Source organism: Pimephales promelas, chromosome 21, assembly GCF_988280905.1.
Source record: "Pimephales promelas chromosome 21, fPimPro1.hap1.1, whole genome shotgun sequence".
Taxonomy (NCBI): domain Eukaryota; kingdom Metazoa; phylum Chordata; class Actinopteri; order Cypriniformes; family Leuciscidae; genus Pimephales; species Pimephales promelas.
The window spans coordinates 4,505,597-4,518,851 of NC_142789.1; the positions used below are offsets into that span (position 1 = coordinate 4,505,597).

The 13,255-nt window shown below is 40.3% G+C and overlaps 1 protein-coding gene across 1 annotated transcript in view; it reads right to left on the minus strand.

Annotated features, from left to right (window-relative positions):
- itga7 (integrin, alpha 7) overlaps positions 1–13,255 on the minus strand; it is a 56,761-nt gene that overhangs the window by 27,765 nt on the left and 15,741 nt on the right. The window contains exons 5-10 of the mRNA XM_089125247.1: positions 11,086–11,341; positions 10,069–10,170; positions 8,483–8,690; positions 6,656–6,849; positions 1,102–1,190; positions 706–833 (exon numbers count right to left, since the gene is read on the minus strand). Of these exons, the coding sequence (XP_088981373.1) occupies positions 706–833; positions 1,102–1,190; positions 6,656–6,849; positions 8,483–8,690; positions 10,069–10,170; positions 11,086–11,341 (977 nt within the window). The remainder of the gene's footprint in view (positions 1–705; positions 834–1,101; positions 1,191–6,655; positions 6,850–8,482; positions 8,691–10,068; positions 10,171–11,085; positions 11,342–13,255) is intronic.

Consider the following 13,255-nt stretch of genomic DNA (forward strand, 5'->3'; position numbering starts at 1 on the left):
ACATGAAAATCATGAAAGAATGGTAGAAACCTTAGTTGGTTTTCATGCCAATAGTTCAAAAGATAAAATCATTTTTAAAAGGTCTGAAAATGTTTTAAATACAAAGAAAAAATTTTGATTCCCCATATGTGGTGTGGCAGCGAGCTATAACGCTATAACGTACATGAGTGTTTCTTAGAGGTTGAATTCATATACAAAATATGCAAAACTTCCCTTACTACTTCTAAATAGCATGTAAATTCATAAATTGTATGAAAATTTATGGTTGTCGGTTCTGTCCCGAAACAAAATCTCCCTGAAAGCTATTTTTTTTTGAGATATCAACCTAAAATTTTAAACATGACTTGTTCAGAGTTTTGGCTTTGATTTTCTAGCAGTTTTAGAGTCCACCAGGTTTTGAAAAAAATATATTTTATATAAAATATTAATAATCAATTTTTTTTACATTTTACATTTTCATAAATTCAATCTTCTATAACTTTTTTTCTTAATTTATTTAACTTCTACAAAAATCGCCCAAAATGTCTTCTTTAAAACAAGACCAATCTTACATCTACATGTATTTTCCAAAGCATTCTTTAAGTTCAGATTGTGCATTTTCATTTTTATTCGAAGGGGGCGCGACACTTAAGAGGTTAAATGACTGCCATTGCATCCGCTGTAAGGGGTTTTGCAGCTTGAGTGTCTAAAACACAGATATCTCACCTGTAAAGCACAATCTTATCACTGAGGGAGCCGACAGCTAGATCTGGATAAAAGTTCCCATCAACATCTAATCCTCCAGATATAGAATAGCCCAGTCGCTTGACCCCTACATTAAGCCCATCCAGAACCTTCACACGAGGATAAATATACAGCTTTAAAACACTGTGATGACACTGCTGTGTGAATATCGATAAATCTATTCAGTAAACAGAACCTTGAGCATGGGACTGAAAGCTGTTCAGAATCAATATCACATGCTGTTGTTGTTCTGGATATCTTATTATTTTAGCCTTGTAATGAGAGAGAGAGAGCATGTGTGTGTGTGAGAGAGAAAGAGAAAGAGAGAGAAAGAGAGTGCGTGTGTGTGTGTGTGAGAGAGATAGAGAGAAAGTTTGCCTGTGAAGGTTTGGTATCAATGCCAGATGAAGAGCCACGGTAAATAAAAACTTTCCCATCTCCATCAAACGGGGCTCCGACAGCAATGTCTGGAAACAAACACATTCAGATTCCAGTTTGACAGAACATTATACACAACATGCGAGTACACCCTTGTGTAATATCACTATAAACTATCAAAAAATATTTGATAATAATTGCATTATTTCTAAGTTCACAAGTGGAGTATTTCGTCTTATGAATAACCAAAAAAAACAAATACTTTTATTGAAATACTTTTAACATTTTTAACATGAAGCCAAAAAACAAAACAAAAACATGATTATAATCATATCTGATTTATCTAAGTGCTTAAAGCAGTCTCTGGTACTTCTCATTAGCATATGTGCATGTAGAACCTCGGATTCAGGAGGAAAAGTGCGGTTTTCGTTCAGACGCAAACGCAACACGCAAAACGAAGCATTGACCCTACACGCAAGACCCTACACGCAAAACGAAGCATTGATAAGATAAGATACTTTACAAAGACAGTCCACTTCGTGTAAACAGGCAGAAGCCAATCTGTGGAAAACAGTCACGATAAGGCGAACCACGAACGACCTGCCAAGTGAGCTGAACTGTATGAAGTTCAGCGAACTTCTGAACTGTATGAACGGCGTTCGTGGTTCAACTTGTCGAGACTGTTGTCCAAAGATGGCTTCTGCCTGTTTACACAAAGTGCACTCTCTTTATAAAATATCTTCTTATTAAACGGTCTGTACACTTACAAATTTCTCAACGCTTCATTTTGTATTTAGGGACCCTCATTATGCTACAGTGTTAGTGTGGGGCTATTTTGAGCCTTGTTAGTGGTACTAACTAGCGATTTCTCTTTACTTATTATATGCCCCCATCAGGGACGTTGGAACTATTTTGTGAGAGGGGGGGCGGGACTCCCGGTAGGGGGGGGGGGGGGGCTGTCGGAATTACGCACCGTTTCAAAATATTGGTATTAAATCCATTTTCTGAGAATTTATCAGTCAACTTGTTGATTAAAACGATTGATTAAAATGAAATACAATTTATAAAAACGAAATTCTTTTAAAAAACATAATAAGTCTACTGATGGACCGCTCCTCGATTCATCAGTGCTTGAGTCACCATATCGGAAAATAAAACGTTTTAAACATGAATAAAACATATCCTGTTAAGCAGAGCATTAATTTAGTTCGTTTAAATAAGAGATCTAGCGCTAAAATGTTTTGTTTTTGAAATCAAGAGGAACGCTTGTTGCCGCTGCTGTCAGTTGTAGGCTATGTTCTCTGTGGCGTGCAGTCTTCACTCGGACGCGCACTTTAATCGCCTTTACGTCGGAGACTCTATTCATTCCGGTAAAATCACAAAATAAATGTGTCCTATGCTTGATATTGACTGTAACCACAGATGGACATATTCTGTTTTGATGAGAGAGAAAAAAAACTGTACCTAGGGCAGATTAGAACCCGTAACCTCTGGCACTCTGGGCAAAAGAGCTACCACTAGACCATTAAAACGGTCAAATGAAGTCTGGCGGATCGACGTATTTATTTATGGGTTGAATAGAAAGGCTGCACAGTTTGACAAGTTTGTACCCAGCACTTCCGAATGTGTCTCTGTGCCCAGCAAATTTCAAACTGACGCCCGTGCTTAGGTGAATTTAAGGGGCGGCCGGGGGAGGGGGGCGGCCGTAGGAGGGGGGGCGGCCGCCCCTCCCGCACCCCCTGTTCCAACGTCTATGGCCCCCGTATACTAGCGAATACGCTAAACAGTTTTTAGAGATCAAACTCTTTACATTTGATTATCATGAAAACAAATCTCAGAGAACGGTCGACTAGGTACCAATGTGTTATTAGACCAAAGGTTCATTTTGCGCCGGAGTTCTTCTTTAAGGGCTGTCAGGTCCAAGTACGAACGAAGAAGGAGCTTGGGTCGTATAGCCGGTAGTAAGTCAGACTTGTTCCCGGTGCATGTTGGACTCCGGCAGGGTCGCCGGTTCTGTTCATAATTTTTATGGACAGAATTTCTAGGCACAGCCAGGGGCCGGAGGGTGTCAGGTTTGGGGACCACACGATTTCGTCTCTGCTGTTTGCGGATGATGTTGTCGTGTTGGCCCCTTCAGACCAGGACCTTCAGCATGCACTGAGACGGTTTGCAGCCGAGTGTGAAGCAGCTGGGATGAGAATCAGCACCTCCAAATCTGAGGCCATGGTCCTCAGTCGGAAATGGGTGGCTTTCCCACTTCAGGATGGTGGAGAAATTCTTCCTCAAGTGGAGGAGTTTAAGTATCTTGGGGTTTTGTTCACGAGGGAGGGAAGTATGGAATGGGGAGATTGACAGGCAGATCGGTGCAGCTTCTGCAGTAACGCGGTCGATGTACCGGTCTGTCGTGGTGAAGAAGGAGCTGAGGCCACCCTTAAAAATATTCTTGTTTGCCGTAACCCGACCGACCCTGTCAATTTAGGGCCGACCCAATTTTTTATTTTTTTTCCCTTTTAGTCCGACCGACTTGCCGGTTGTAACTTGCGTTCAGACCGACCGATTTTTTATTTTTTTTTACTCTTCAAACGACTAATTCAAATTCCATAAAATGATATTTTAGTTAGTATTGTGAAAGTTGCTTATGTCTACAAACGTAGGCTACGTTCTTTCTTTTAAATAAAAACCCGTGGCGTCATAGTCATCTGATTATGTTTACACGATTGGTTTACCCGTGTCACACTGTCTATAAGGCTTATACGTTCGCTTCGTTTCATTCAGTGTTCCCGCTTGGTAAACCCGGTATTAAATGGGCTGAATATCAACCATCTCTATATATAATAATAATATTAAACAATTTGTCTGATGCAATTTTGCTATTCCCAGTCCAGAAGAGAGAGAGCGATCTCTCACCCGGAGCCACAGCGCGAACCACATGACAGCCCTGCTTAATGAGTGACAATGAGGACAGAACGAGGTTACCTACACTTTAGATCTGGGATATTATTCTAATTGTATTTTAGATTTCCGCTTTCAAAGATTATAAAAAGATATTTGAGATGAAACCATTACAGACGCATTCTGTCTATAGCGCAACTTCCTTCCCTTCACAGCGTTGCGCTGTCATTTCTTCCTAAAACCCAAACGTACCGTCAGAATCAGCACGATCGGTAATTGTTGTAAAATGCAGTCTGTACTGTTGCTAAACTGCGTACGGGTTCAATCATTAAAAGAGCTATTAAAAGCACAAAAGTCTGCGCAAGAGACGCTGTTCACAAGGTGATGCGTGCTCCGAAATGCACTGCAACGGGACAAGAAAAGTAGGCTATAGCCTCATGTGCGCAGCTAAACTATCAAATATACATAAAATCTAAAATGACCTGCTCTGAGATCCATTTAAACACAGTTTATGTCTTAAATGGATGTGAAGATAATCAGATAATTAACAGATAATTAGATCCGCACTCGGTCTTAAAGGGGCAGTAGTCTAATAAACATGTGACGATTGAGCCAGTAATGGGAATCAAACACAACAAAAGGCAGAGAAAAATCACTCGCAGCTCTTGAATTATTAACTTAAACTTTAATAAGCATTAATCTAACTATGATAAACCATGCAGTGTCATTTTACATTTGATTTACTAAATTAAATTTCTTTTCAGACAGCGCAACACACTTAACTGAAAAGTAGCTAATTTTAGACCTTTCTGAAATTAAAGCACTGTGTATAGGCTAATTTGTATCTTTGTTTAATTGTATTCTTTGTTTCACCATGTGTTTGTACTTGTTTTTGCTTATATCTCATGTATTTGGGGAAAAAAAGCCTGCACACTGCTGCATAACAAATACAGTAGATATTTATTCATTTTGTGACTGGCCTAAAAACGTAACCGGTTGTAGGTTGCAATAACACCTAGTGGTGGATGCACAGTTTGAAGACCCAGTCAGTGACGTCACAGTATGCAATTAAAAAAAAAAAAAAAAAAAAATTCATGATCACCATGACCAAAATTTTACTTTTTTTTTTACACTGAATCATGGAAAAAAAAAATATAGACCTACCTACCGACCCTTTTTAAAAAAAAAATTGCTGTTACTGCAAACCAAAATATTTTTAAGGATGGCCTGAGCCACAAGGCGAAGTGGCTGGGCGATCCCTAAGAGATAGGGAGAAGCTCGGTCACGCAAGAGGAGCTCGGTGTAGAGCCGCTGCTCCTCCACATCGAGAGGGGTCAGCTGAGGTGGCTCGGGCATTTGTTCTGTTCCAGATGCCTCCTGCACGCCTTCCCGGAAAGGTGTTCTGGGCGCGTCCCACCGGGGGGAGACCCTGGAGAAGACCTAGGACACGCTGGAGGGACTATGTCTCTCGGCTGGCCTGGGAACGCCTCGGTGTCCCCCCGGAAGAACTGGAGGAAGTGTCTAGGGAGCGGGAAGTCTGGGCATCTCTGCTTAGACTGCTGCCCACGCAACCTGGCCCCAGATAAGCGGAAGAAGATGGTGTGGTATGTGTGCATTTATTATGCAATGGTTAGCACAAGTAGCCTTTAGCATTTAAATATACTTACCCTATTGGAAATATAAATTCCCTATTGAAAGTTTTTTCAGACATTCGCTGGTGTCTGTGAGTGAGTTTTGAGTTGTTGTAAATAAATGTTGAGGATAACTGGTAGCCTGATTAGAAAAAATGGAAAACAATAGAGGTGGGCAAGTATTGATAAAGTAATAGATGTGAATCTCAGTCATGGAAAGTGTAATGAGTTCCTATTGCAGGGAATTATATTTTTAATATAGTAAATCTAATCAGAAAAAGTTTTTAACTTAAAGGGTAACTAAACCCCTGGTCAGAGCTTGACTCCACCCACTGGCAATATTTGAAAATGCTGAAAAAGGGGGCAGACCCCAGCAGAGATAGAGGGGACGAAATAGATGCTAAAACACTGATTCCGGGATCGTTTTCAATACTCACAATTCCAATTCCTGACTCCCTACAGTGGTTTTGACGACACAAGATGGTTTTTATACTGCCAAGGGCGTAGCTCGCGTGGTGAGCTGAAACCTGCGTACGTCACGAAGTGCGGAACATCCAATAGGAAAATTTAACTGCAGTAGCCACCGTTCAACCTGAAGAGGGCAGCACTAAGACGTTTTTACACCATATATTGTAGAAATAAAATACTTTACACACAAATGTGAAAAAAGTTACTCGAATCAATGACTGGTATTCATAAAGATCCAATCTTACAGATCGTTAACTAAAAAAAGTTGGTTTAGAGTTTAGTTACTCTTTAACATGAGAGAAAATACCCTCCTGTTCAACTCAGAGGTAATGCAATTACTGTAAGTTTTAAAATAGTTTTCAATTGTTAGATATGTTTGCACAGGGGTGTACTTACTTTTGCTGCACACTGTAACTATAATATGATATAATATAAAAAAGAGGATCAAATAATTAACTGTGTAACTTTGTACAAATAACCAAGCCTGGAGTTCAATGTAATCTGCTTTTCTGAGATTTTCAATGACAAAACACACTTGCCTGTGTGTGTTATTTTCCTCTTACCTTCATAACCATCTCGGTCCAGATCTCCAATGCTGCCGACGGTCATCCCGAACATGGAGTCATACGTCCCGTTGAGTCGGATTGGGCGGGCCTTTTCCCAGTGGCCGGCTGGGTTCAGAAACACATACACCGCTCCTCCAATCTCTGCCTTTCGGTCGAAGAAATTGGGAGCTCCCACAACAAGATCTGTCCAACTGTGGAGAAATCCTCCTGTTAGATGTTGAGCACATCAGCTTTACACATAAGAGAATGTTAATGGCCCTATTTTAATGATCTAAGCTCATGGTATAAAGTGCACTCTCCGAGCAGTGTTGGGTGTAATTAATTACTAGTAATTAGTAGTAATTAGTTACTGTAATTTAATTACTTTTCCCTTGAAAATGTAAAGTAAGGGATTACTCTTCATTTATCTGTAATTTAATTACAGTTACTTCTGATGTAATTGACGTAAATCATTCCGATCTCACAGTGATTCGTATGTATTTTATGAGGTGTCTGAATCGTACGACCGCACTCAAAAAGTATGTTTTTATAATGTAACCTTCTCCACCTTGGTCTGTTTAAGGATAATTCATGCAATTTTATAGTATTTATTTGAAAGAATTAAAACAGATTCATGTCTGTATTATTCAGCTGGTTGAGATTGATATGGGATTTTGAAAGTAATTAGTGATTAAAAGTAATTAAATACTTTTTAGAGAGGGTAATTAGTACAGTAATCTAATTACACTGTTCAAGAGGTAATTAGTAACTAGTAATTAATTACTTTTTTAGAGTAACTTGCGTGTCCGAATACACTTTTGCAAGTTTAACGAAGAGACAAATGGTCGGCACTCCCGTCACATGGTCTAAGTCAGTGTTTCCCAACCCTGTTCCTGGCGGCACACCAACACTGCGTGTATTCTTTGTCTCCCTTATCAAACACACCTGACTCAACCCATCAGCTCATAATCAGGTGGGTTAATGAGCTGATGGGTTGAATCGGGTGTGTTTGATTAGGGAGACAAAGAAAACACGCAGTGTTGGTGTGCCGCCAGGAACAGGGTTGGGAAACACTGGTCTAAGTGTTGTCTCTATTCTCTAAATGAGTAATGGTTGTGTTTTTCCCTATTCTCTTAATGAGTGATGGGTGTGTTTTGGGTGTAACGTGCAATAAACCAATCAGAGTCTCTTCTCCCATTCCCTTTATAAGCCCGTTGCGCTCGCGCCATGGCGAATACACTATTTACATGGAGGAATTTGCAAGTGGAAAAACTGAATGCTTCTCTAGTGAGGAAACAGATCTGCTCATGTGCGAGGTTAAAGCTGTGTGTGTGTGTGTGTGTGTGTGTGTGTGTGTGTGTGCAAGGTTAAAGCGCAAGCAGAAGATCTACGGGACAAGCCGGATTCTACCATATCTTTATGTATACAATAATAATCTTTTACATTGTAATATTTGGCTAGTTTGTGTGCTGCTGCGCGTCCCTGTGTGTGTAATAAGCAGAGTGTGTGTTAATATGCAGAGTATGTGTGTAATAAGTAGAGTGTATAGCACATTGTGGACCTACCTATAGGCTCATATTACTAACACACTCTTTCAAAAAAAATACTGCACCATTGACTTTTGTTCAATGGATCAGTCTATTTCAGTTCCTCAAAATAGCAAAGGTCCAACAATGCGCCTGAACACACACCTGGCTTTCAGCCCATCAGCCCATGGGTATTTGCTATTTAAACAACGTGGCGCAGGGGACGTGAAAATGATAACAGCGTTGGGCTGAAACTAGCAAAACACATTGGGTATTGTATTGCACACACCCTCATTGTGCCGGCCCTGTTTCTTCTTACCCATCGCTGTTCAGATCAGCAGTGGCCACAGAATAGCCGAAGGAGGAAGCCAGTTCCTCGCCCCACAGAATATGCTCAGGAATCAGCCGGACCAACTTGTCCTTCCGCAGCAGAACCACGGCTCCTGTGTGATTGGCTCGAGGAGCTCCGGCCACCAGCGTCAGCTCAGACTTACTCATGAGACCTTTGGCTGAGTCCACAGAGAAGCCTGGGACAGATTCATATCAACAAAGTGATGACTTTGTACTCGATTAACATGAACTTGGGTGGGATTGAGATATGCAAGTGTATTCATGTTGTCTGGATACCACTATCAGCAGTCAATAGCCATGTTTCCATCGACACGTTTTTATCCGAATTAAGTGATATCGAATGAAAAATGCCTTATGGAAACAGTAAAATTCGATGAAATTTCATGAAAATCGACTCAAATGAAATACGTTCGGTCTCATCGGATTTTCTCTTGATCGATATACGGCTAATGCGATAAAAGCTGATGGAAACGTTATTTGCCGAATAAATAATGAATTGCGATTAAGTTTTATGCCCTTTTATGGTTGCAACACGTCAGAAGACGAGTTCATTTCCGGCCAGTCTGTTTGCGCACACATGGCGGATGTCAACAAAGACAGATGTAAGTGGACAAAGCAAAAAGATGCTTCAACCAAAGGGTTTCCGTGAACCACGATCTCCCAGAACTGATGGAGCGCTGTCGTTCCCACACCACAGTCACCTCCGCTGTCGTCGGGCATACGTGCATCGTCATCATCATAGCAGTGTTTATAGCGTCGTTGTTTTCTTAGGTTAGTTTTGTTTGTTTTTACGTGGCTTGGTTGAATTCTAATGTATAATGTGGTCTGTTATTTCTAGTTAACAGACTGCGGCGCTTCTAGTTTAACACACCGTTGCCATGGACGCAGTTCAGAGACGGAACAGACTATTTTCTTTAGCAGAAGCAATACTCGTTTTTAAATCAATAAACTCGTTTTTAAGTCAATAGTTTGTGTCAAATTATTTATTTATTTATTTATTTGGTTGATTTATATGTAGGCTAATAAGCAGGATAATATATATAGCGAGGCGGTTGTTATAGCGAATACGACCAACAACCGACTCGCATACATTATCCCATTCATATGTCGCTATCAGCTGGCACATAAGCATAGCCTTCAACTTGTGAAATATTGATCATTTTTGGTAGATGGCGCGATCCGTTTTGTCTAACAAAACTTTGTTCGCAAAAGTTTGCTTGAATGTTGTTCGATTCAGTGCGAAAATAAATGGAAACACCTTAAAACGTCTCAAATCAATTCGATATACCAATTTGATCGCAAAACAGCATGTGACGTCATTACGTACAGGTTTTTATTCGCTTTAAAAGCCGTTGGATGGAAACACACTTTCACCAGCTTTATCCGCATGAGTTTTTTAACCGAATTTCAGATAATTCGATTGACAAGTGGATGGAAACATGGCTAATGTCAATAGATTTTGAAATTGGAAATAATAATAATAAATAGTAAAAAAAATTAAAATAGAAGAAGTTCATAGAAAAAGTTCTCCCATAATGTTCTTTGTCTACAAACCCAGATAACTGTTCTGAGAGACGTCCTCGAAGGAGCTTTCGGACGGTTCCAGAGTTTTATAGACCAGGGCGTCCTCAACAGGACTGGCCATAAATAATAGACCTGAGCGTACAGACAGGAGGACAGATACAGCGAGAGAATAGTTCAGATGATTTAGAGAGCAAAAATCCACATCAATTCATCGAAAGCAATTTTACAGTAACAACTACACAAATGATCTAATAGCTGAAAATGTTTGTCTTAAAGTCCCCCTGTAGTCAATAATTGTATCCGTTAAAACTAATCTTTGATCACCAAAATGACATATTTAAACGTTTTTACCCTTAAAAATATTTCTTCATGCCTTAAAATAGCTTGAATGTAATTTCTTCAACGATGCATCGTACTATAGTTAAGCAGCGAGGTACATCGTGGTTCGGGAAACACACCCCTGATTGGTTACAAAGTAGTTTGTGACGTCAGAAACACCAGCGATTTCAAACCGTGTTTTTGAGACTGTCTTTGGTTCACTGCAGTTTTAAGGAGAAAATACTCAGCAATGGTTTGTCTTAAAGCATATTAAACACACCACATAGACAAGCTGGATTTTCACTACAGAGGGACTTTAACATATTGACATAGTCATAGGAAAACAATTAATCAATCATAAATGTCCTAATATCACTTGTGGCCAATATGTGGACATTTGGTTTCACTTTATTCTGACAGTTCACTTTAGACATTCTACTAACTATAAGTCATTTTGCATTGCAACTACAAGTCAACTAACTCTCATTAGAGTATTAGTAGACTGTTAAGTTTGGGTTAATAGAATAAGTTGACATGTAGTTGTAAAGTTACTTATAGTCAGTAAAATGTCTGAGAATTTTAAAATAAAGAGTTATATACTCTAATGACTGCTGGTTAACATGAAGTCGCAAAGTCAATCGAATATCTAATGTGAACTTAAAATAAAGTGTTACCAATCATTTAAATGAGTGCTCCAATATATCATAGAAAAGCTCTCAATCCCATTACCTTTCCAGTTGAAGGTACCCGGAGCCCCGAACACGATGTAGTTTTTGTCCGCTGTGAAGCTAGCAGACAGACCCTGCTGACAGAACCCAAACTGCTCGTGTCCATGAGGACGACCTTCGCAAAACTTCCACTCTCCCCCGTCCAGATCATCTCTCTCAGTCAAATCGTCACTCAGCACATAACAGCGTCCGATCGGATCACGGGTCTCAAACGTCTGGTTGACATGTTGTCTGAGCTCATAGAGGTGAGCACATGTCTGTGAAATGACATCAGAACAAAAACAGGACACATTTAGGACACATTACGCCCATTCCTATTGTACCCTATTTTGATTTGATTTTCAGTCCGTGTTGCAAGCAAGCAGTGGTGAAGGAAGTACTTTAGTTGCATTGAATTCCATCTTTCTTTACACCCATGAACTGTGGGTGTTTTGAGGACATGAATAATACGTTTGATGCATCCTTCAAAATATGCTAAATGAAGGATGCTAAAAGAAGTCTGCCTTCGCAAGGATCTTTAAAATTGAGATGCTCTTTGACGTTGCGTGGCAGAGTTACGACCTTTTTATTCTTTACCTGATGGTGGCAGTATAACATCTGACTGTGACGTCACTGTTTAACTGTTTAACACTGTGTAGATAATTCATGGGTGGAGGCAGAGAATGTCTAATTGAAGAGAATTGGCACTGGCTGGTTACTTCCGGGTTCTGGACTGGCTGCAGTAACACGTCTGTGTCCATGCAGGGGCGCTCGCGGTCGAGTGCAGAATGAATGGGAGTCAATGGGGTTTCACCCCCAGAAATCCAGTTTTCTCTAAATGTAATTTTTTGTCAAGTAATTTGAAAGTTGCATTCAAAAGGGAGGACTAAGAAAATACACTCACTTAAACAGTTCACTTATCTGTTCTAAAAATCCATTCAAAAATGTGATGACGTCACACAATAGCAGAATGCTAGCGTGTTCCCGCCAACAACAGCCTAACCTGTAAGAAATCAAAAGGACATAAGTACTCGTTCATTTGTCTTTTGGCCTATAATCTATATTGAACTTGCGGAATCAACAATAAAATCTTGTTGATTTTGATTTAACGACAAGCAGGTGAAAGAGACACATTTAGCCGTTTAGCCCCATAGACTCCCATTCATTCTGCACTCGCCCGCGATCACCTCCAGTGGAATTCTAATGGAACTGCAACCAAGGTGATGCACAATGGGGCTAGTGCCAAGGCTCTCCGTTAGACGGGCTCTGGTGGAGAGTAATGTTTGGACTGATCTACCCAACGTTACTTCTGGTGGAATGTAAGTTGTTTGCTCCAATTTGTTTACTAATTACTAACATTATTTTCTCTTGTTTATTTAAATCCCTAGACATAGTGTTTTATTTCTGTAACAGATCTTTTTTTTCTTAATAAATAATCTTGCAATGCAAACCCTTCATTTGTATGAGTAATCCTCTTTGTGTTGCAGTCCTACGTCACCGGACTAGTCTGCCCAATCTTCCCGGTACTTTAGGCCACGATGGAAATACGCAGGAAGCAGCAGGTCTGGGGCGGAAAAAAAGTTCCTGGGACAAATTGTTGCGTTTCATTTCAGTGGAAACGTGGTATACGTAAACCCGCCAGTCCTACTCGAACCATTCCGAGCAAGACACGAACTGAGACTAGGGCATGCTAATGAGGAAACTAAAGACTGCAGTCTCTAGTGCGCCTCTTGAGATCAGGGGAGTGAGGTTTACCTGCACAGCTCTCACTAGATGACCTCCGTGACACTCAACCCCTAAACCTCACTCCCATCCGGGTCACGGCACCAGTGTAACCAAGGCTTGACATTAACATCCGTCAATTTCAGCGGTGGCATGTAACGCAGTTGCTAACCACTTTGGTGAGTTGAATTTTAAATAATCTAATTTTTTAAATTGTAGTCTTTTAAACAGGTATTGGAAGTAACAAACTAAGTGCAATGTAGTGTTGTCGAAAATAATCCATCATCTCGATCATCTCTCCGATAGCGAGTTCACAAAACCCACGTCCCTTTCCTCACTCGTTTCATTTGCTCTGGATGAATATTGTTGGTGTTACAGGGCTTGCATTACGGCGAGGGATTATGCGTATTGAGCATAATTTTACTCATTCCCCCAAAGTGCGCGCACATTAAGACAATTATTAGCTATAT